At 36.4% G+C, this 26029-nt stretch overlaps 1 protein-coding gene across 2 annotated transcripts in view; it reads right to left on the minus strand.

Annotated features, from left to right (window-relative positions):
* Nucleotides 1-26029, minus strand: part of c11.1 (maestro heat like repeat family protein c11.1) — a 763927-nt gene that overhangs the window by 464774 nt on the left and 273124 nt on the right. For both annotated transcript variants that reach the window (XM_090407949.1, XM_090407950.1), the window contains exons 15-16: nt 23820-23964; nt 3877-4059 (exon numbers count right to left, since the gene is read on the minus strand). In XM_090407949.1, coding sequence (XP_090264075.1) covers nt 3877-4059; nt 23820-23964 — 328 coding nt within the window. The remainder of the gene's footprint in view (nt 1-3876; nt 4060-23819; nt 23965-26029) is intronic.

Raw genomic sequence — 26029 nt, forward strand, 5'->3', positions numbered from 1 at the left:
TGAAAGGACAAGAGGGCTCCTTGGTTGAGGGCTAGATTTTTCTCTCATAGGGTGGTGCATGATTGGAATGGATTGCCATTGGATATTGTGAGTGCTAGCAGTGTGAATGAATTCAAAAATAAGTATGATAGCTGATATGTCTCTGACACCCTGGAAGTCTCTCTTAATAATAATATGATTGAGACTTACAAACTTCTGAAATGGTTATAACAGAATTTCAGTAGATAGAATTTTTCATTTTATGATGTGGAAAGGACACGAAGACATCCATGGAAATTGAGAATGAATTCTGTAAGTTGGTTAGGGTTAGATTTTTTTCTCATAGAGTAGTGTGTGATTGGAATGGACTGCCTTTGGATATTTTGCGTGGAAGTAGCATGAATGAATTCAAGAACAGCCATGACAGCTAGTGCAAACAATATGGCCTTCCTTGATGAGTTCCTGACTCCCTGGAGATCTCTCTTAATAATAATAATAAAACAATGAATTCTATCAAACTGATGTGGAGGGTACTGGCAGTGACTAAAGGAGATTCTGGTTTTCACTGTATAAAGCCGTGATTAAGTGACATATGGACTAAGTGTGTACAGATTTGGTCACCTGTTTTCAAAAGTATGAAGAGGTTATTATTATTATTATTTATATAGGATAGAATCAAAAGTCTCATCGTCGGAGACCCACTCTATTCATTAACACAATACTTATCATACATCTCCATAAACCTATTTACTGTTGTGACACTCACAACCACCTCTGGTAATTCATTCCACTCATTCACCACTCTCCAAGTGAAAAACCTAGTCTGCACACCCTTCCTAACCACACTCTTAGATAAGTTCTAAATGTGAACCCGTGTTTTCCTCTGGCACTGGTGGAGCACCCTGGGTCACTCCAGTAGTCACCCTCATTTGCTTTTATTCCACTCCACAATACTGGCTGATAGACATCACCTTTGATGTCTATCAGCCACCCCATCTCCATCCATGCCACCAGACTCATGTCCATTCCCATTTGCTCCAACTTAGTTTTTGTAAGTTTTCCATGCAGTATTCTACCAAATGCCTTTTCTTTTCAAAGTCCAGCAATATTGTGGTTTAGCCATTTCCTTTATCCAATTCTGCTGTCACCTTATTATAAAATGTAATAAATTACTGAGGCAGGACCTACCTTTTACAAAGCCATGATCCCCCTATGGAGTATTATATTCTTATCCACCCATTCCTGAATTTTGGTTTTAACTAACTTTTGCAATACTTAAACCACTGCTCCAGAAATACTAATTGGATGTAATTTGCTACTTCTGTCTTGGAGCCGCCTTTATGTAATGGAACTATCTTACCCTCTTTCCACTCCTTTGGAACCTGGCCAGAGTTGAGACTTTAATTAAACCACTTTGCAAGAGGCATTGCCAGTTCACTTCCACATTCTCGTAGCACATGATCTGACATAATGTGAGTTCATGTGTTACAAGCTACATTGATATTTTATGATATACTGAGTACCTCCAGTTCATCTACCTCAATGTTCACATCAGCCTCTGTCATGTCAGGAATTGCAAAGTCACCAAGTGGATGATATACCTTTGCTAAGTGATCACTTAGTAACTGAACCATTTCTTCTGCTTCTGCCATTTTCTTACCATCAGCAGTAAGTTATCTTTCCATAATCATTCCTCGTCTTTCTTACTACATAGGGAAAAAAACCCTGAAAACTTGGATTTACTCTGGTCTGCTTAGCTAATTTGCTCTCAAAATCTAATTTAGCCTTCTTCACCATACTATTTACACTTGTTGCTTTTGCCTTATATTGCTCATATGCATGATGATCACATTGTTGTTTATCATCCTGCCACAATGCTTTCTTTTTTTGCAGCTCCTGCTTTATATTGCTAGTCATCCACTTAATCCCTACTCAGTTTATCCTCCTGACCCTGAATATGCACTTTGATACTGCCTTGCTCAAACAATCCTCAACTGCTTCCCACAGACTAATGACATTCATTCCACGTAGTTTCTTATGCCATGGCACTGTACCATGTTGTCTCCTAAGTCAGTCATAATCGGCAGCTTTGTAGTTCTGTATAAAACCTTTCTTGACTGGAATTTTCGCATGGGCAAAACTGCATGGTCACTTTCCTTGATCGGAAAGTAACCATGACAGACAGAACTTCTGATGACTGTAGTTATAGATAAATCTTCTATATAGATAGATGGGTCTTCTGATGCTTACCAGATCCAACACTCCCAAACCCCTGGTCCTTTCCATCATGTGCTGTTTCAGGTAATTATCCCTTAGTATAAATTCCATTTCCATTTTGCCCATGTACCCTTTCTTCCTTCCAATTATATCACCATAGTTGAAGTTGCCCACAAAAATTGCTCAGCCTACATTCATTGTGCTAATCTGCTGATGCATGTCATCCACATCTTGAGAATCCCCAGGTCTATAGCAGCAATCAACAATACATTCTGTCCTATTGGTATCTATCTCACACCAGACATATTGGAGATATTGGAAAGGGTACATAGGCAATTGACTAAGTTGGTTTCTAGTCTGTGGAATGTAGATTATTAGAGAAAGGTTGAAAAGTGCAATTTACAAAGTCTAGTGGATAGGAGGATGAGGAGGAGTGATATGATAGAAGTCAGTAAGGGGTTGTTATAGGATTGATATTGAAGAGGTTTTTCATAAAACAGTGAGAGATAAGGGAGAGAACAAGAGGTCATTATTGGAAGCTGAATAAAGAAGGATATGAGCAAGGGAGTGAGAAGCAGGTTTTCTTGAATGGAGAGCTGTGAATGATTGGAATGCATTGCATGAGAGAGTGTAGCACCTGCAGAGAATTTGAATGTATTTTAGGCATGGTATGATGAACTGTGTTTATAACAAAGGGACTTCCTATGATGAGTCATATTATTATTATCCCAAGACTCCCATGGAGTCTTGGGATAATAATAATAAGAAGAAGAAATCATAGGAAAATCCTGAATGTTTATGTTTAGATACTTATCATTATTAACTATACTTTTTTTTTGCCAATTTTTTTTTTTTTTTACTTTTCCCAAAACATTTCTGATATGTATAGCATTCAGTTCCTCCTTTGCTGTTTTAGATTGCTCACAAGAGCCAGGTTTAACTTTTTTTTTTTTTTATGTCAGCTGATTGACTAATTTCCCATTATGAAATTTGCCCACATCTACTCTACTTGAACTTTCTAGTCATTCCAAGTGTTTATTTTCACATTTAGTGTTGAATACTATACCTACTTCTTTTCCTGATACTTACTACCTGAATACAAGACTAAAACTCACCTGTTTCAGTCTTGTTTTCTAGATATTAGTAATTATTTTACCATGGCATTTCTTTAATTCTTCTTCTGCTAATTTCACTTCTTTTCTAATAATGCATCTTATAATCGTGATGTATTTTCTCACCATCGGCATGATGCTTGCCCTCAGTTCTGTTGAGTTTGTTCCAGCAGCTAACTTTTCACTGTCATGCTTGGTTCCATTTCCTAAAGAACACAGCAGTTGGAGGGATCTTGTTCAACTATGTGACACCCTCCACCTGCTGTCCTAAACTACTGACATTTATGATAATAAAGAACATAATTTTCATTGGATAAGTTCAAAAGTTCCAACCCATCAGTATTTGTCCAACATCCACATAGACATTGATGCTGGAGGGGGGGGGGAGCATCACAAGTGAGTGAGTGAGAAATGAGCATTGGTTCCGGAGACATGGTTAATTTTCTGTTTCTTTCTTTTTTTAAAAAAAAATTCTTTACTGCAAATCCAGTTATCTGAATGTGATCTCAATCATAAAAGTAAACTTTCTAAAAACACAAAATTTGTTAATTAGAAGAGAAATACATACACTCTAACTGATGAATCAGTTGTGGAATTTCTACATCCCAAAGAGCCATTAAACTTTTATCAATAAGAGGAACAATTGCTTTCATTAGACATAATATAGGAATTCCTCTCTTTTTACTTTTAAGTGGATGTCCCAGTAACACAAGTAATCTTCCCAGTAATACTGGAGGTTTTGGAATGTTTGCTAAAATGAAAACAGAATTATATATTAAACAAAATCATAAAAGACTACTATATACATTAACAAAGTACTTTCAATATCAATAAAATGTACAATGAATCCCATCATTGTGAAAATTGATTGAATAATATTAATATGTGAGGTATGCTGTTTATATGCCATCCAGTCATTTTTGACTCCTGGTGATCTTATGAACAAAGGCTCTCCATTCCAATCAGCCTCTTGTCCTTTCTTTCAGTAATTCTAAGTTCAAATTAGTAAGTTCTTTTATGTTGTCCATCTAATAGTTTTGTGGTCCTCTTCTTCTTCTCATTCCTCCAATCTTCCCCAATATAACTGCCTTTTCCAATTATTCATCAGCTTGCATAATATGTCCAAAGTACATCAACTTCTGTTTAGCGATTATTGTCAACAAGAAGCATTCTGTCTTTATAGTCTCTAATATCTTCTTATTGGGTCATTCTTGCAGTACATGAAATCCTTAATACTCTCCACACCCATAATTCAAATGAATCAATTGGCTTTCTATCTTTCTTCTTAATAATCAAGCTTTCATATCCACATATCACTACTGGAAATACTATTCTTTGATAACTGTTTTGTGGCCTTCAGGTTTAACATCACTTTTTTTCCCATGACTATATTTCTTTTAATTTCATCTTCACATCTCAACAATTTCTAATTTATCTCCCTCTATTATAAATTCATTTAAATTGACAGAAGCCATCACGTTTGTTTTGCTGATGTTTAAATTAAGCCCAGCTCTGTTACTTTCTGTCTTGACCAACAGAATCAACCGCTCTAGAATCCTTAGTTTCTGCTATGAGGGATGTATCATCTGCATATCTTAAATTATTTCTTTTTCTGCAACCAATCTTAATTCCAGCTGGATCTTTGTCAAAATCAGCCATTCTCATAAAATATTCACTATAAATATTAAAAAGATAGGACAACAATAATTACAACTCTGCTGCAGCCGTTTTTCCTACTCGAACACTGTCTGTTTCTCCAAAGATTGGTTTTACTGAAGCATTTTAGTTGTCATACAGCTCTCTTATCAAGACAATTAAATGTTCAGGTATTCCCACTGATCTCATTACAATCCAGTCTGCTGTGATCCACACAATCAAAAGCTTTCTTATAATCAATAAAACAGATGAATAATTACTTCTGAAATTCTCTTGTTCTTTCCATAATCCATCTCATGTTTGCTATTTGGTCTCTACTTCTAAAGCCTGTCTGTTCTTGTGGCATTTCTCTATTTCTCTATATATCTATGTGAGGTATACACCCTTGCTAAATCATTATCTAACAATTCTAAATTGGTATCTCAAAAGAATACTTTAACAGAATAATAGAAAGACAAAACACAACAGTGTTAGGTAATTAAACACCTTGGCTTTTAAAATTACCATCTATTTGTTAGAAATATGTACAGGATGTACATCTTTATCAAAACTTTAAAAACATTGCATACTTCAAAACTGATAAAAAGATCCCAATATGCATCCATCACCTTATCAGAAAATGAATTACATGTTCCAACCCCCCCCCCCTGCAAAAAAAAAAAAAGACAACTTCCAGGAATGGCATCTTGTCCTACCATATGGTATTCCCCAGTGTCAATCCTATAAATATGTATCAACAGTTTAAATATCTCAAACATGTCACCATATGCCTTCTATTCATAAACTCTGTAGCTTGCATGTCCTCAATCCTCGTATCTCACATAGCAAACTCCTGATATCATTCTTGTTATCTGCTTTCCCCTACTTCCTCCAACAGAGTATGCAGCGTCCCATCGATGTGTCCCAAAATTCAAAATCTTGCATTTTGCTGCATTAAACCGACATCCCCCATTCATTTGCCAATTTCTCTAGCTTATTCAAATTCTCTTGCAGGGCTACCACATCTGCACTATTACTAATAACCCTTCCCAGCTTCACATCATCCACAAACAAATGAATATCCCCCTGCAATCCACTGACAATGTCATTGATATAAATTTTAAACAATATAGGTCCCAGTACTTAGCCCTGTGGGACCCCACTTGTAACCCACTGCCTCCTTGAAACTGCCCCACCACACACAACTCTCTGATACATATCGGACAGCCAATCCTGAATCCAGTTGACCAACCTGACATCCAAACCCATGTGCTGCAACTTAAATATCAGCTTATCATGTGGCACCCCTGTCAAATGCCTTTGCTAAATTCAAGAAAATGACAGTATATGCCTTTCCCTCATCTACTGCTCTTGTAACTTTATTATAAAAGGCTAGCATATTACTAAAACAAGAGCGCCCCTTCACAAATCCATGTTGACTCTCACAGATAACATTACTGTCATCTGCTCAATGCTGTATATGGTCCCTCACTAATTTTTCCAAGATCTTAACAGCTACTGATGACACACAAACTGGTCTATAATTAGACACTTCAGGTCTGCTACCACCCTTATCCAATGGTGCTATCTCACCTTCCTCCCATTCCCTGGGCACCTTTCCCATAGCCATGCTTTCATTGAAAAGCCAGGTCAAAGGAGCTGTCAGTTCTTTAGCACATTCTATCAAAACTTGTGGTGAAATACCATCTAGTCCCACAGCTTTACTGACACCCAGAGTACTCAGTATTTGGAACACACACTCTCCCCCTGCACCTCTAAACCTCGAACCTGCTCTATCCCTCTAGTATTAAAATTTACTCCTCCTAGATGAAATACACCAATAAAGTGTTCATTGAACAATTCCACTTTGTCTTCTGCATCAGTCACTCTATTCCCATTTCTATCCCACAATGTCATTCTTCCACAATCATTTCTCCTCCTACTGTCACATAGCTAAAAAATTCCCTAGGATTTTCTTTGGATCTTACGGCCTATTGATTCTCATATTCTAGTTTCAACTTCCTTACCATACTAGTCATTCTCCTGGCCGGTGTCTTATATTCTTCATGCATCTGCTCTTCACATGTCTCCTTATATCTCTACATAGCCTCTTTTTCGCATGCAGCTGCTGTTTAATATTGTTTGTCATCCACTTTCCTCTAAATTGTTTCCTCTTATTCACTTGTGGAATACAGTTTACCATTGCTGCTAACAAATATTCCTTCACAATTTCCCAAGCACTAATGATATCCCAGCCTTCCAATTCCTCCCTCCATGAAACTTCCCCAAGTTGATGTCTAAGACTATTTATAATCACCTGCCTTATAATTCCACATACATTCCCGTCTCTTTGATACTCCTGCATGTCTGTTCATCTTCCAAGTCAAAACCACATGGTCACTCTTTCCAACTGTGGGAGAGATGTCATCTCAGTTATTATCAACTCTTCTGATGCTATGACCAAATCCAAATCTCTTGAACCTCTTGTTCCCTCTATTACATGTTGCCTAAGACATTTGTCCCTCAAGAATTCTAGAAATTCCATTACCTTATTGCTGCATGCATCTTCCTCTCCCCAATTTATACTGCTGTAGTTAAAATCTTCCATAACAATCATTCTTCTTCCACTTGCCATGTTCAACTGTCTAAACATCTCCTGGTCCCCACCCTCTGTGCACTTTGGTTTGTAGCAACGGCCCACTAAATATCCTGTCTTGCCTACCTCTACCTCATACCATATGCTTTCAAAATCATTAGTGTTACTGCCTTCCAAAGCCTCCACCACTCTTAGAAGACATAAATCGTCACTTATCATAAGCAGTACTCACCACCACACTTTCCCTTCCTATCCTGCCGAAAAATGCTGTGCCCTGCTACTTCTATTCCTATTATTATATCCTCTTCTATCAACTACGTCTCAGTGATCCCAATAATCTTTGGCCAAGCTGATGCTATCAGCGCCACCAATTCCTCTCTTTTTTTCAGATACTCCTGGAATTAGTATAAAGCATAAAAATGCCACTGTTTCTATACCCAGCATTATTCCCTCTAGACTCCACTGGGCTCAGCATTACCTGATGTCGTCCCCCTTCTCCCAAATACCCATTCCCACAAGAGGCCACCCCTGCTACCATCCACCCTAGGCATTCTAGTTTCCCTGCATTGACACACCGACTCATTCAGAACAGCAATCTCATCAGATGCTTACGTCATTCCTCATTCAAATACAAGTGGTCTCTTGCATACAATTCCTTTCTGTCCTCAAATGCCCTCCAAGCATCCACATATTCCAATCCTCTCTTCTGACACATTCTAGCTATTATGTTATTCAATATTACTGCTCTTCTGCTCAGCTCATCACTATCATACCTAGGCAACATGCACACTAACTTTCTTCTCTGCATCTTCTTTCGTACAACCTCAAGCAAGAATCTCATATCTCTCGCTGCCCAATTTACATTACCTCTCAAGTCATTGTTCCTACCATCACAATCATCTCATCCACCTTTCTTAATTGCCACAGCCACACTTTCTATTGTTCCTCCAGGCAAACACTCCTCACGCATCTTATCTTGAACACCACGGATCATTGAGTCCCCATACATTACACCTCTTACCACCCTATTCCTTGATTGCTCACATGCATCCCTCACTCTCACCCCTCTAACACTTTCTCTCTGTGTTCCCCTACTTAACTGCCTTCCTGACATCACTCTATCCCTGGTTCCATTGCTCTCTCTCTCTCTCTCGCATTTCCTTTCTCCTACTGTTTCCATTCTCTCCTCTTCTATCATTCCCATAACTGCCTCTCATTTCCTCTTCCACTGTTCCTATTCTCTCCTGTTCTATCAATCCCATACCCCTCTCTCTCTCTTTCATTCCCTTTCTTCCACTTATCTTATTCTCTCCTCTTCTATTATTCACATAACTCTCTCATTCCCTCTCTTCTACTGTTCCTATTCTCTCCTCTTCTACCATTCTCATAACTCTCTCATTTCCTCTCTTCCACTGATCCTATTCTCTCCTCTTCTACCATTCCCATAACTCTCTCTCATTACCTCTCTTCTACTGTTCCTTTTCTCTCCTTATATATCATTCCCATAACTCTCTCTCACTCCTACTCTGATTCGCCTTGCATTTGTCTCTTCCATTCGCCTAATCTCATCTTTCACACTGCTCATCTCATTCCCTAGACATTCCACCTGCTCTTTCATATCATCTATCTCTCTCTCTGTAAGTCAGCCACTCTTATTTGCCATTCATCCTCCCAACTGACACCATCTCCAAAAACGTCACAATCCTTCGACCTTTCCATACTCCCCACTCATTATTTTATTCAGATTTCTCTCACTATTCTCGCCCTCTATCATACCACTTATCTCTCTATATGGAGAATCTCCCACCTCTGACTCAACGAGGTCAGTTATAGTCATCTCTAACTCACCAAGTGCCTTCCATTGCCTGCATTTTGCGCATATACATATTTCCCCTTTTCTCACCTGCCACATATACAACCGTGGGGACGCATATAATTCCACAAGTATCGCATGCAACAAAATCCCATATGACATCACGCAAAATGGAGTCCTTAAATGGGGGAGCACTTGGTGATATGCCATTTGCAATTTTAACTGCCGCTGCCACCATTATTCAAAATAGTGTCGAGGAATTATTACAACTAAATGCTAAATAAGTATAAGGGAGTATAACTATATAAGTAAAAATACAAACAAATACAAACAAAACATTTAAGTACACTAAATATAAATAAAATAAAACTAAATAATGAAAACTTATGTTATCTTCGTCTTCTCTTCCACCGTTATGCATCCGATTCTGACCCAGTCTTCTCGGTAACCAAAATAAACAATATAGCGACAACAACTAACTTCAAAAACAACCACTGAAGGACACTTGTATTCCAGAAAAAAAACAACGTAGCACAAATCTCGACAGAAATCAGATTAGTGCCATTTCCTTCCAAATACTCCAATCTGAGAGGACTCATTACTTATCATAAGCAACACTTTATCACCTTGTTTGACATCTGCATCCTGCCAAAATATGTTATACCATTTTACTTTAATCCTATCAAGGTGAAATCTTCTGTCAACCACATTTCACTGATTTTCATAAACTTTGAACGGGCATTAATTTATTCCTTTATTCCAGGTACTCCTGCAATTTGTATAAACTAACATCAATAAATTGTCACCATTTCTATGCCTATTTCATTCTCTCCAGACTCCATTTGACTCTGCAATATACCAAACATTCTCCCATCCCCCAAGCAACTATCCACAAGAGTCCACACCTACTACAATCCATCCTGACAACTCTAGTTTCCCTGCCTTAACACTCTTGCTTGCCCAGAATACAACAATCTCTCTCTCTCTCTCCAGATGCCTACATCCTACCATGTTTAAATGCAGTCCATCTCTTGTATACAGCTCTATTCTATTCTCAAATGCTCTCAATCATCCACATATTCCAGGCCTCTCGTCTGATACATTCTTGCTATCATGTCATTCATTATTGCTCCTCTCCTCCTCATTCTGCATTATCATATCTGGGCAATACATTCACTACATTCTCTCTCACCCGTTTTGTTTTTTTGATGCACAGTTCTTTCCTTACCGTCTTCTCAAATTATTTAAACTACCCTATCAAGCACTCTACTAACATTCTATTCTGCACATCACAAATCAAAATCTCCATGCACCTCACCCTCCTGCCACACATCCATTCATCCTTGCTCAGCTGTATCCCATTTTCCCATTCAACACTCTCTCTCCTTACTTTCTCTCACTTATCATCTGCCTTCCTCATCTCTCTTTCCTTCACTCCTGTACTGTCTCAATTTTTTCACTCACTCCATTTCCCTGGTTCACCCATTCTCTTTCTCCTCCTCTCAATTCCATAATTGCATCTCACTTCTTGTTCGTCTCACATCAGTCAACTTTTCAAGTCTTCTAATCTCTCCTTCCATATAAATTAACTCACTTTTTATACCTTCAACTTCCTCTATCAGTACCACTCTCTCTCTCTCTCTGACATCCTACCTTCCTAGAGATTCATTGACAAAGTCTAAACTGTCTTTCAGAACTTCCGTATTTCTAATCACACTACCTAATACCAAGTCTACATCCATCTCATGTTTACCTTCCTCTCCCTTGTTCATGCAATTCATAACTTCTTCCAAGAAACATCCATTTCTGTAGTACCCCTATTACTGCCACAGAAACCTGAGATACTGATATCAAAATCACCCAGGTCCTCCCATTGTCTACAACTTCATGCAAACATGCACACCCTGTCTCTACATTTTTGATGATAGTAAAATCTTGTATTATACTTCATAAAATATAATCTTTAAATGGTAGTGGGATGAGTGACAAAGAATCAGTACACAGGCATGGAAGCCACAAAATTTGATAAAGAAACAGTACAACACACAAAGCAAAATACAGTAAACCCTCGATTTAACAGACTAATAGGGGCACTAGTAGTAGACATTAATACGGACTAATAATTAGCACTGTAATAACAAAAAATTGTTTTATGCACACTTTTAGATTGAAGTTAATGTTCGATGTTGAGGCGCTTGGTTTAGGTAATCCTGCTTTGAAAAAACTATCAAGTTTTTTTGAACTTTTGAATTCTGCTGTTTTTTTATAATTAACGAAAATAAAACTGCCGCAGAAAGTCGCGCCACACAACAAAAGAACCAATTACAGTGCGATTGGTGTGATCAAGTCCTAATCATTCACAGAACATGTTTTATGAGCAGTGACTCATTTTTGTCGGCAAAATTAATACTGTGGTTTTCAAACATATGATGGCCTATTTGCCAAAATTTGTTAAAAATAACAGGAAGTTAATAAAAAACAACCTGTTCATTTAATTATAAGAAAATCTTGGTTAAAAGCATTTTAAAATTAACAGGGTGTTAATTTTCATGTGACATTTGAACTGGAAATTTTGCCCATTAAATCTGAAGTCCGTTAAATCGAGGGTTTACTGTATTAAAAACTACTTTAAACTCAAAACCTTCAAAACATACCGCACTAAATACAAACTATCAGTTGAAGCTAAAATTCATGCTAAAGTTAAAATAAACTGTTAATAATATTAAAATTTTCTTTTTCAACACTACACACACTGCACAACACTGAACTCTTCACCCTCTAGAAGTGAAATAAAAAACAGTTTTACTTCCAGAATTGAGCCTAGTTCTAGCCCACTAAACTGCATTGCTGGATCTGTGAGATTCCCAGGTTTTTCTACTAGATTTTACATGGTTGTGGAATTAAAAAGGTTCTGTACTATTCACAATTCAATAATGAGCTGAACTGCTGCTAATGTCTTGATTAATAATGCATGCTTCCTTGAACAGCTGCATCCCTAACTCTCTTTCTCTAACACTTTCCCTCCTTGCTATTTCGCTTATTTTAACTGAATACTGAGTTTTAAGTGACCCACATGTGATTGTTGTGATAAATGAAAATACAGTGGTATATCGCTAATCCGAACCTCTTCAGTCGAACCCTCCAGTAATCCGAACTGCAGTTTGAAAGAAAAAAAGTTTTATTTATTACGTATTATTTTGTGTACTATTATTTTTATTTAATAATTATTATTTTAGCTATTATTACTACATTACAGTAATTTTTTTTTTGTACTGTCGATTATACGGTTATACCAGAGGCTTATTTTGATGTATTGTGTGTTCACGTTTACTTTTTTATACTGTATAGTACATACTGTATTGTCAGCATGAATCACAAACACACACAAAAAGAGGAAATTCAAAATGTGCATAATTTGGTTAAAAATATATATCCAGATGTTGAAATTTCACAAACAGATGTTATGGAATGGATTACAGGTAGAACCAAAAGTGAATTCGAAATCAAATCAGATGCTGATATTATAAATATGACGCTACAGAATGAATTAGAAGATGATGATGACGATAAAGAACTCAAAGAAAAAAAAAGTAAAACACGAGGAGACAGCTGACAGTTTTAATGTGTGTACAGAATGTGCTAAGCAGAATGATACGCCATTCCACAAAATTTTGTTGCTAATGCAGCTCTGAGAAGAAGCATTCAAAAAAAGTTTAGCTTCCAAGAAGCAAAAGAAAATCAGTGACTTTTTTACAAAGATATAAAAAACTTTTTTGTGTTATTCTGTGAAACTTTTTTTTGTGTTGTGTACAAGAAAGTGATATTTTTTACCAAAGTTAAGTTATACTGAACTATGCAATTTTATTAAATCAGAATCCTCAATACAGTATAGGTACGTGAAAATTAAATTTTTTACTAAAATAAACTTGTGTACTATATTATTTTTTATTTTACATTACGGTACAGTAGCTTATTTTCTATCAGTTACTTCATTTATTTACAGAATTAAATTGATGTACCATTAGAATATGATTATTTTTGTCTTATATGTTAGTTATTGTTGTCTCTTGGAGGAAAATTCGATAATCCAAACTTTTCGCTAATCCATTATTAGTTCAGATTAGAGAGATACCACTGCACCATCTGAAGTGAACATCAATCACCCTTATCTATAAAAAAAGTATGTGAGTGAAATCATTTATTCTGTATATTCCAGTGACAAAATACCAGTTGGCAAAGATGATCGTCTGGTGAAAATGCTTGTACCCAATGAAAACAGTACAGTAAATATGATTTTCATGCAACTACTTGAAAGATGCCTTTTTTCAGTGCAATTGTCTGCAAGCTAGTGCATGGATTATTTACCACCAGAGGAAGTACTTTTTTTTTGTGTCCATTTTTCAGTATGCTCATGGTTTTTTATCTGTCTCTATTTTGTGCTGCATTCACAAATGTAGTGATGAGAACAAGTGAACATTTGAAAGCATAGAATTTGAAACCAGGGAAAGCTTCTCAATAAAGCCAACATGCTGTTATCATTTTATTATTAGTATTTTATTATCTCTCGTGTTCACACCCTTTAACCTAATGACTGCCATTTATATTAATGAGTGTGAGTTTGCGAGATTCTTATACTGTAAAATGTGTTATTCCCCCTTATGTCTAACCAATAATGTTTCTTAAGTCAGTCGTGCCATAAATTAACAATAAACTGATTTATTTCCCTCTTTTGGTTAATTCATTCAGTTAAATCACCAAGTTCATAATTTTTTTGGAATTAGTGCATTGACTTTCAGTAATACCATGTTGTTGCACAAATTAATAAAGCTCAATATAATTTCATAATATTTACTTAAGCCATTAATATATATACAAGAGATAATCATAAAAACTTTATACAACCAATTTTAAATTTAACATTGAATTTATACAATTCTCTCTCTATAAAAAACTAAAAATTGTTTTATTATTATTATTTTAAGAAATTAAGGGGACATCCCTGTTGGGATGTCCCCTCTCAGCAACTCTTTTTAATATCTACTTAAATGAAATAATAAAATGGAGTAAAAATTTACATCAAGGAATTAAACTTTCACCTACAGTTAATTTAAACACTCTCCTCTTTGCAGACGACCAAATAATAATTACAAATTCTAAAGATAACTTACAGAAAGCTATTTTAAATCTAAATGAGATATCCAAAGATTATGGTATGATAATATCAACGGAAAAATCAAAAACTATGGCCTTTAAAGGACAAGATCCAGCAAGAACTAAAATAGTAATAGATAACAAGATCTTAGAACAGGTGAATTCATTTAACTACCTAAGGATGTATGATCACATATGAAAATGAAAAAGATATAAACGTAAAAATTGCAAAATATTTAAAAATAACAGATGTAATTAACTCTATATTTAAACCAAACCTAGTTCAAACACAAACCAGGCTAAAAGTATACAATACATTAGCCTTACCAGTCTTAATGTATGGAAGCGAAATCTGGACAATAAAACAAAAAGACAAACAAAGATTAACAACAGCAAAAATGAAGTTTATGAGAAAAACTACAAAGTATACCCTATTTGATCATAAAAGAAATGAAGATATTATGAAAGAATTAAACCAAGAACCAGTAATAGAAAAAATTGAAAAATATAAACATAAATGGATGGAACACGTTCAAAGAATGAAAACAGAAAGATTACCAAAACAAGCCTTAAAGTACAAGCCATTAGGAAAAAGAAAACCAGGACGTCCTCTTAAATGATTCAACGATGACTTCTAAGGCCGGAACAGGCCATGCTAGGCCTAAATCCTTGATACGTATGATGATGATGATGATGATGATTTTAAGAAACTCTAAAAGCAGTAAATCCTAAAATTTATTTCTAACATTTTCACTTTTGCATATTTAAATAAATGCCTTTTTTTTCACTTCATTATGTAAGTGCTGTACTTTAGCCTGATGCCCATTACAGTGTGGTATTTTATAGTTGTAACTGTATATCCAGAAATGAAATCTCAATTACATATCTAGGAGTGCATTCAGTTGAAAAAAGTTTTACTGCTAGATTAATAAGTATATTATTATACTTGACAAGAAATTATATTCTTTTTATCCTTCACCCAAGAGCAAGCAAATAAAATTTGCATGTCAAGTATCTATGTGACTAGTATATACAGACTATTGGCTATATATCAATTCCCTCAGTAGTATCTCATAATCTGGTCCCCACTGATGATTCCCTCAATAAGGGTTTGAAACTAGGTGCTGGTTCTTCCCAAAATGTGTTTGCATACTGAGGCAAATGAATTCAAGTCAAAAGCCACTATACAGAAGTAGAGTCATGAAACTAATTCACAAACAAACTTTATTTGTTTTATCTTGGATGAAGGATTAAGACAAGAATATAATTTCTTGTCAATTATAATGTATTAGTCAGCAAGATGAGCATACTGTGCAGGTGTGTGTGTGTGTGTGTGTGTGTGTGTGTGTGTGTATTCATGCGCATTACCTCAGGCTCATCACTCCCGTACTCACTCACTAAAGCAAGTAGAGAATTTGATGAGGTATCTGATGCTGGGACTATGCCTCTTCATGTAATATATGTCTGTGATATTATCTGTAAACTGGTCCATACTTCATTAAAATATTAAAAATATTAAAAAAGTCCCTATTAAAATTTGGGATCCACCGATGGGATGGTTCATGCTCACTTCGTTGGGTTATACTGAATTGTGAATAGAGATTTGAACATCTGAGGATATACTGCAGAGATTGTGAAGACATCTCATACAAATGCTGCAATGTTGTTGAGGATAATGACCATGAGCGATAAAGATGAAGTTGTCCCATTATGTAAAGCTTTGATCAGATCACATTTGGACTTCTGTGCTCAGATCTGGTCACTCGGATTTGAAGGGGATGAAGTAATTGCAAGATTACTTCATTCCCTTCATGAATAATAATAACAAAAATATCAAGACTGTACAATGTTGATTATGAGGAGAGACTAAGTACATGCAAATTAAAGAGTTTGAAGGATAGAAGACAATGCTGTAGTCAAGAAGTTTTAACTGAGGCTCAGCTATTGCTGTTACCCTGTCAAGATCAGAGCTTATAACTCAATAACACCCCATCCATACGTTTAAGCACCTCTGTAGCATAATTCGAAGCACGACAGTACGTTGTGCCCTTCAATTAGAAAAGGCCTAAGTTCGATTCTCGTCGTGATGGGAGGAATTTTTATACGGACTGTTTCAATCGAAGGTGAGTTAGCTGATCTCATACATAGGTAGCAGGATTTTTTCTCCCGGAAACTTGGATTTTTCATCCCGCATACAGACAAATCGGCCCTTCAGAACCCATGCAATTTACAGACAGATAATACTAGTTGTGGTGGTGGGCAGTAGATGGCACTGATGTAGATGATGATGGTAGTAGAGGTTCGGTGTAGTGGTGAAGACAGAGTTGTAGGTATCCTCCCGCGATGAGTCTATGGACTCTTTGGAGGTGTCATGAATAATAATATGATTGAGATATTTAAATTGTTGAAGAGTTATTATCATGCTGACACTGAGATTTTTTTTCATATGATAGAATGAGGGGGAAAGGACACAGTGCCATTCCTGGAAACTGAAAAAGGGTAAGAAGTAAGTTTTTTGCATAGAGAGCAGTAAGAGATGGAATGCATTCCTGAGAGGGTAGTGAACATGCAGACAGTGGATTAGAGTAAGGAGTGAAATATATATATATTCCAAGTCAACGGACATCCCCATAGGAAAGGTGCATCATGCCACGTAACGAGTCATGCTTGAAGCTGCTATAAATTCGAGAAATGCTCCCAAGTCAGTGCAACTATGTCCAGGTGAAACAGCTGCAAGAAGGGGAGCTGGCAGTGTTTGAAAGAGTCATTGTGATAGGAAGACATGTAGCAGGCCTATCTGACAAATTGGGCCATCCCAGGTCAACAATATCAGTGCTACTATACTCAGATGGAAGTGCATGGAGTCCACAGCAATTGCTATCTACAGTGGAAAACTCAGCACATTCAATGTGTAATATGCAAACATCTGTCATAAGTCTTAAATGTAATACCCAGAAGAGTGCTACGAAGTATAATGTGCAAAAACTGTCATTTGTTGGCTGACACATTGAATGCAGAGTCCCAGGCATCAACTAGAACACCAATCTGCACAAATATCAGAACTGAGGCTCAGAACATGGGTTTCCATGGTAGGATTGAAATAGGTAAGCCCACATTAGCCAAACTAACATGCAACACCATCTTCAATGGTGTAAAGAGCATATATATAGTGGCACATGGAAGCTTTAAAAGCTGTGTAATGGAGTGATGAATCATGCTACCACCTACTATGCACATGGATGGGTGATGGCGTGGCAAATGCCCTGTGAACGTCTCTTACCAGAGTACATCACCCCAATTATGAAATTCAAAGGTGGTGTTGTGATGGTATGGTCCTGTCTTTCTTGGTTTGGCCTCGAATCTCTGTTTATGGTGACACGAACATTCACTCCAATAGGTATCTGAACATTCTGGACAATGCAATGCTTCCTACTTTGTAATGTTTCTACGGAACTAACCATCGTCTCTTTCAGCAAGACAATGCCCCATGTCATAATGCTGCTGAGGTAGCTGTGTGGTTTGTGGACATGAATGCCACTACACCAGTCAAGGCCTTCATAGAACCCTGATCTCAACCCTATTAAACATGTAGAGGATAAACTAGAGTGTCCGGTGAGGTCAAGGGATGTCCACCCAATAACAGTCCAGGACCTCATTACATGCATACAGAAAGAATGGTCCAAAACTCTCATCGATCACTACCATATGCTTGTGGACAGTATGCCCCTGTGGGATTGCTGCAATCATCGCAGCAAAAAAAAGGTTCCACAACTTAAGGTAGGTGCCATGGCTGTTTGTTCCTCATAGTATGGTGTCCATTGATTTCTTTCCAAGCAGTGTATGTGTGTGTATATATTTATATGTATGGAAATACAGAATATGGAAAGATCTATGTACATAGCATATTATCATTATTATTATTTTGTGACACCTCCAAGCAGTCTGAAGACTCATCGAGAAAAGACACATACTATACAACTCCATTTTTGCCAAACCTCTTATCATCATCATCTACATCAACACTATCTACTGCCCACAAGCACCACCACCACCACCACTAGTATTTTTTTGTCTGTATATCGTGTGCATTCTGAAGGGCTGATTTGTCTGTATGCAGGATTTAAAACCAGAGTTTCCAGAAGAAAAACCCTGCTATGCTTCATATGAAATCAGCTAACTCACCTTCAATTGAAAAAATCCATATAAAGATTTCACCCATCACGATAAGAATCGAACATAGGCCTTTTCCAATTGAAGGGCGCAATGTACCATCTTTCTTCAACTGTGTGCTATAGAGGTGCTTAAGAAGCTTTAGATGTATAAAGCTTTAGATATACATAAATTTAAAAGAAGGTAAGCACATCGTTCATATATTAAGAGGCAGCACAACTAGGCAAGTAAATAGTAACTGGAAAAAAAAAAAATTAAAATCGCAAACAATAACCTCAGGTTACTGAGAATCAACAATGGTATCACTTACTCAATGGGAAAGATATCAATAATGCATAAAAAAGCTATGTAAATAATGCAGTATCTGAATGTGTCCCTAGAGTTCGAAAAACATATCGATTGGGAGTAAAATGGATGTACAATCAAAATAAACAACAGATCCCGAAGAATAACATGACTGGAAGGAATATACGAAAATAATAATGAGTAAAGTTATTATTATTATTATTACTACACCCTCCATGGAGTCGGCAGACTCATTGTGGGAGGTTCATTCAACTGACATCATATTTATCTATCAAATACAATCTTAAAATTCTTAACACTCCTTGCATTAACAACACATTCTGGTAATGCGTTCCATTCACTGACAATTCTCCACGTAAAACATCTACTCCTCACGCCTCTCTTCACCATACTTTTACATAATTTCAAGGGATTACCTCTGGTTCCTCCCCTCTCACTTTCTACTGTTTTTATAATCCCCTCTGAATTAACCTGATAAAATCTCTCACTAACTTAAATGTCTATCGTATCACCTATTTTCCTCCTATCCACCAAACTCTATAAATCCACATTTCTTCAATATCTCTCCATAGCCAGCATTCCAAAGTCCTAACATTGTCTTAGTCACAGCCTCAGCATCACACTGAAAACCAGGTGACCAGATTTGAGCACAGTAGTCCAAATATAGTCTGATCAGTGCCTTATACAGTGGCACAACCACTTCCTTATCCCTATTTGATAGAGTACTTATCATAGCGGCACTATGACGTGGCCTCTGAAACACTAGCAATATGCCCTCTAAACATCAGACTACTGTCAACCATCACTCCCAAATCTTTAATCTCATCAACTTCCTGCAGTATGGCACCACTGATATAGTACACAGCCATATATTTCTGCACTCCAAAATGCAACACATTGCACTTATTGATATTAAAACTACAAGCACTTCACAACCATATGCCTGGGGAAGGAGTGTCCTAGGTTCGATTCCCGTCGACGGCGTGAGGAGCATAAGGAACTTCCTTAGCCATAGCCAAGTTAGCCAGTCTTGGGCGTGGACAGAAGGGTTTTTCTCCCCAGTTTATCTGAGGTTTTTCATCCTGCAAGCATGCAAACCGGCCCTGTGAACACACATGGATACAGTCATGAATATCGCTCTTAGGGGGATGCAGCAGAGGAGTGGCAAACTGGCTGCATTGATATGCCAGTAACCCCTCATTAGGAGGAAACTCAACCTGTCCTAGATGGATGACAAGGATACGATAGGATAGTGCTATTTATAGGCGTGAGGAGCATAAGGAACTTCCTTAGCCATAGCCAAGTTAGCCAGTTAGTGTGGACAGAAGGGTTTTTCTCCCCAGTTTATCTGAGGTTTTTCATCCTGCAAGCATGCAAACCGGCCCTGTGAACACACATGGATACAGTCATGAATATCGCTCTTAGGGGGATGCAGCAGAGGAGTGGCAAACTGGCTGCATTGATATGCCAGTAACCCCTCATTAGGAGGAAACTCAACCTGTCCTAGATGGATGACAAGGATACGATAGGATAGTGCTATTTATAATTCTTCCCAAATTTGAATCATCAGCAAACAACTAAAGAGTTGGATAAAAGCTGAGTTGGATAAAGGGAATGGATACACTATGACAATGTTGGATTTTTCTAAGGCATTTGATAGGATACTGCACGAAAGGCTGTTGCATAAACTGGAGAATATGGGATTGGAATATAAACTCTTGACTTGGATCAGGAGATGGTTGAGAGAAATCAAAAAGCAGATTCACACCCACTATATACAGACAGTGGGTGTGAATATAAAATCCCAAATATAAAATTATAAATTTGGGATATTTACTGCAGAGGTATTTATAAAAATTTGCTATGCCAACTTCGTTATATTTATTTTTTAGTTCAGTATTGCACTGGAGTTCAATTACTTCCATTTGTAATTCTTCATCAACATTTTCAATATTAATTAAAAAAGGTGAACTGAATAATAATAATTCATTTTCAAACTGGTTGAAATCAGAAAATCTTTTTTCAAATTAAATTTTCAATTCTTCAATTTGAGGAATGTACTTTTCAGCATCATTATTATTTCGAGAAATCGATTTAAGTGTAGGAAAGTGATTAAATTATTCTTTGCCAACTGGTTTTGCCAAAGATAGAGTTTTGCTAGAAATGACTTAATTGAATCATATTGTATGATTCAATTAAGTCATTTCTGAACAGTTGATATTTCTATGACATATCAACTGTTCACGTCCTTGCAGAGCAGTATTCAAAGTGTTTAAGTGGCTTGTTATGTCAACTAAAAAAAGGCCAAGTCTTTGCACCAATCTTCATCCGTGAGCTGAGGAATCAATTTTCCTTTGGATGAAGTAAACATGTCAATTTCTTTTAAGAGTTCAAAAAATCTTTTTAAAAGACGCCATGACTAAGCCACCTAACCTCCATATAATATAGCAAACTGCTGTATTGTGAATCCAATTCATCCAACAAAGCATTGAACTGTCGATGATTCAAGACGTGAGAGCATATCCAGTTTACTGTTTTAATTACTACACCCATCACGTGTTCCATCTTTAGTTTTTTAGCACAAAGTGACTCCTGGTGTATTATGCAATGAAATGATTTAAGTTTATCCTTGAACAACATTTCCGTTTTCATTTGAAGTTTTGTAACAAGTCCAACGTTAACCAACCATAGCAGGAGCCCCAACAGCAGTCACACTTACTAATTTTGATCAGTCCGTGTGAGCATTTTCAAGACTTTTCTCAATACACAAATATAAGTCATTTCCTGTCGTTGTTCCTGACATAGGCACTATATCCAGTAGTCCTTCAGTCACATTCATATCGTCATCAACGCACACGAATAAATATTGCTAACTGGGAAGTATTAATAATGTCTATACATTCATCAAATGCAATGGAAAACGCTAACACACCCGTTACCCTATCATAAAATGCAAGTAAATTGTTAAAACAGGACCTACCCTTTACAAATTCATGCAACCATCATAAAGAATGCTATGCCCATCAACCCAACTAACCAATCTCTCCTACACCTTGACCACAACAGAAGTTATACAAACTGGTCGATAACTGGAAATTTCTGTCTCCTGGAACGATGCTTTCTTTTCACTACTTAAAAACCCCAACCGGTCTGGGTAGTGACCCAGATCGGTTTCAACCTTTTTTGAGGTCTCATCAGTGGGAGCTAGACCCAGATGTAAATGTAATACTCAGGTTGTAGTGATGCAGAACTTATATACTTTACAATGTAAAGTATATAAGTACCATACAAGTTGCCAAAAAGGTGTCACATCACAAAGGGCACCAAGAATTACTGAAAAAAGAGAGCCAAAAGGCTTCACTTCGGCAATGCACAATTGTTCCAATTAAGTGAATATAGAATCCGACATTATTTCAAAGCCAAACAGAGAAACTACAAGAGTTTCGTGCCAAATATATAGAAACTATAAAAGTTTTGGCATCCAAGCATAAGCAAACCTTTCATGATGGGCAACTCGTAGTAAAGGTGGAGCAAGTTCCGATCACTATCCTTAGTATTACCCATAATGTAAAGCACATCTCCTAGCAGACATGTATGATGTTATACATTATGAGAAAGGGGGTCACTACCCAGACCTATGGCCTTTTTTTTTTTGAAGTCTCTTCTTTGAGTTGTCCCTGTCATGAAAGGTTTGCTTATGCTTGGATCCGCCGAAACATTTATAGTTTCTATATATTCGGCACGAAACTCTCGTAGTTTCTCTATTCGGCTTTTAAATAATGTTGGATTCTATATTCACTTAATTTGAATAATTGTGCATTGCCGAAGTGAAGTCTTTTGGCTCTCTTTTTTCAGTAATTGGTGCCTTTTGTGATGTGACACCTTTTTGGCAACTTGTATGGTACTAACATGTATGGTACTTTTGGCAACTGATATGGTGTAATTGTAATATCCCTTATTTTGGTCAAACAAATAAATCTATTGAATTATGTATGGAGGAACACAAGAGAGACATTTCTTACAAAATAACACATGCCAGTGCCTTTTCTAGTCATGTTCTTTTCTTGAACAATCCTGATGATGAACACCAGGGTCATTCAGTCTGCTGGGATAGATCCGAAAACATCTTTCGTTGCCATGATGAGTTTGAGAGAAAAATTGTGGAGTCCAGAGAAATCATCCTTAATTGTGAACATTTCAATAACAACTTGAGCTACAACATCCCTGATAATCACTCTGCTGTTGTTCAGTACTGGCGTTAGCGAGAGTCTGCAAGCACGCACACTTGACAAACAATGCCACGTTTGTAAGAACAACTTAAATGTAAATACGTTTTTTCATGTCAATTATGTACTGCAATTTTCCTGTGCTTCACAGTTTTAAACTTCACTGTTTCCTATTCTTAGAAGACACCTGAAGAAGGCTGTCAAAAGCCAAAACTAGTTGCGTTTTTATTTCAATAAAGCCTTACTATTATTCTTGGTTTTAGTCATTAAATCCTTTTATTAAAAAAAAAAAAAAAAAAAATATATATATATATATATATATATATATATATAATGTGCATGCGTGTTTTGTGTGTGTTTCATATATTTGCCCAATATCATATATATATGGTGAAATTAATGCTGAAATTTTAACTTTTAGTTTAAATTTTTATTTAATCGTAATAGCAATATGTTATAAAAATTAATGATTTATTTACTTTTTCTATTATGTTAAATTAGTATAGGAATTCTGGGATTCTTTGAATTTAAATAAAAAAACAGAATGTAATTTTGATTCAATAAAGAAGAAAATATACAATTAAAGTTTTTAAAAAATTCTATTTAAGTTTTACTTAGTTTGGTAAAGTCAATCTCAAAATCAGATCCCAGCTGATCTCGTTTCTTTGCTGCTAAATATGCCAAACTTTTGCATACAGGTGCAACAGCAGTGGTAAGGTCCTCTGGCATTAAGCATTCTAATAAATCTGGCCACAAAACCTATTCAAAGAGAGAATAAAATTCTAACTGAAAAACTGTCTTTGCCCATATCGTTATTCATTGACAACAATCATATTTTAACCTTGAATGAGAATATTCACCAATGGGCCATTTTCCATAACATAAGAGAAAGTTGCCTGCTAAATAAGTTTTAAATTAACCTCAGCAAATATTATTCTACTGGAATGATATTTGGTTGAATAGGAGTTAATTAAAATTCAAAGTATTATCTAGTAATGAATTATATAATATGAGAGTTCTGTTTACCGTAAACCGGTTTTGATAATATTTGGTTTATTACTCTAATATACTTGTCTGATTATAACATTCATTGAAAATGAAAACATTTTTAAGTCAGACTTATTGAATATAACATTTCATGAAATTGTACAAAATTATATATGGCAATCTCTCAATATCTTAGCTTAGAAGTGAACCTTCAATTACCCAACCTCTTGAATGGATTAGCATGTCGATCAATTTTTCGTAAAGCACCAACCAGCAAACTAATTTCGTACTGAGGATTACTATATAACTGTATGAAACCATTAATATCATACTGAAATTTTCTTACTGGGTTACCATATTAAAGTATGCTTTAATATTACCACCCAGATTGTTCATGTCCACACAGGAAGATGAACAATCTTCCTGTGTGGACATGAACAATCACATAATCATCCAGCACAACAGGTATGTTATTCTAAAAACACTTAAACACAGAGCTAAAGCTATTTGTTCTAATGATGCAGCTCTTTCCAAATTTAAATATCTTTGCCATACTTTCCTGGCCAATGGCTATGGCTCCTACAAAATAGATAAAATACTACATGACCTTGCTACTTCCCCCCTCCTCCTCACACATACAAGAACAAAACATCACTATTTCTATTCCTTATATCCAAGATACTATGGGGCCATACCCAAAGTACTAATAAAATATGGCCTTCACACCACATGTTAAATTAGCTACTCTGATCTGCTCTCCTAAGGATAAACTTTATCTCCTGGATGAAGTTTATTCTCAGTTCCCCATGAACTGGTCTACTATGGACAGATGGGAAGCTCTGTTAACATCTGCCTCGGAGAACATAACAAATACATTTGCCACCATTATTATGGCAAGTCTAGACTGACAAACCATGTTTTGGATACCCATTCGCACAAGCTTAGTTGGAAGAAAACCAGTGTGCTATATACAAGTTGTTACAGGTTAGAAAGATTATTTTTAAGAGTCAGTAATGGCTTTGAAGCATTCTTCTAAGCATGAATTTGCGAAAAATTTGAAAGACTCATCTTAAGATGCACTCCTACACAACCATCATTCATACTTCTTTTCTTATGTTATTAGAGAGCATCAAATGAAGAGACTTTAGATTTTTTGTCTGTTACAATTTGAACTGTTTCATTTACTCACTTTTGAAAGTCAGTTGTCAAATGTTCTTTTGCACTCTGAAGATACTGGTTTGAAATCGTGAAATATGACTTCAATGCAGGCATATCAATGCAACAATGTAACAACTCAACTATGGGGACAGATTGGAAGGGCACATCACGTGTTGTTTCACCTGAAATGCTACGTGATGGAGGAGACCAGGGGTTTCAGTGTTGATGCTGTTACCAGTTCTAGATCTACCTCAAATTGGGGAAAGGGACCAATGCAGTCTTGTCCTGGGAAGTTGCCCAATGTGGAAATTTCATTCAAGAAAGAGTTTATGTGGAACTACAAAGCTGGCAATTATGATAAACTTAGGAGACAACTTGGAGCAGTGCAATAGCATAAGAAACTACCCAGAATGAACGTCATTAGTGCATGAGGAGCAGTCAAAGTTTGTTTGAGCATTGCAGTAACAGAGAGTATGCCCAGGGTCAGATGAATAAACCAAGTAGGATGAGCAGCAATATAAAACAGGAGCTGCAGAAAGAAAGCAGTGTGGAAGGAATATAAACAAGCTGATCAGCAAGTTTAGTAAGGAAGGTAAAATCAGATTTTGAGAGGAAATTAGCTAAGTAGGCCAAAATGAAACCAAAATAGTTTATTTTTGCTCCATAGCAAGTAACAGAA

This window comes from Typopeltis vanoorti, chromosome 18 (genome assembly GCF_054136105.1).
Source record: "Typopeltis vanoorti isolate ZY-2024b chromosome 18, IOZ_Tvanoo_1.0, whole genome shotgun sequence".
Lineage (NCBI taxonomy): Eukaryota > Metazoa > Arthropoda > Arachnida > Uropygi > Thelyphonidae > Typopeltis > Typopeltis vanoorti.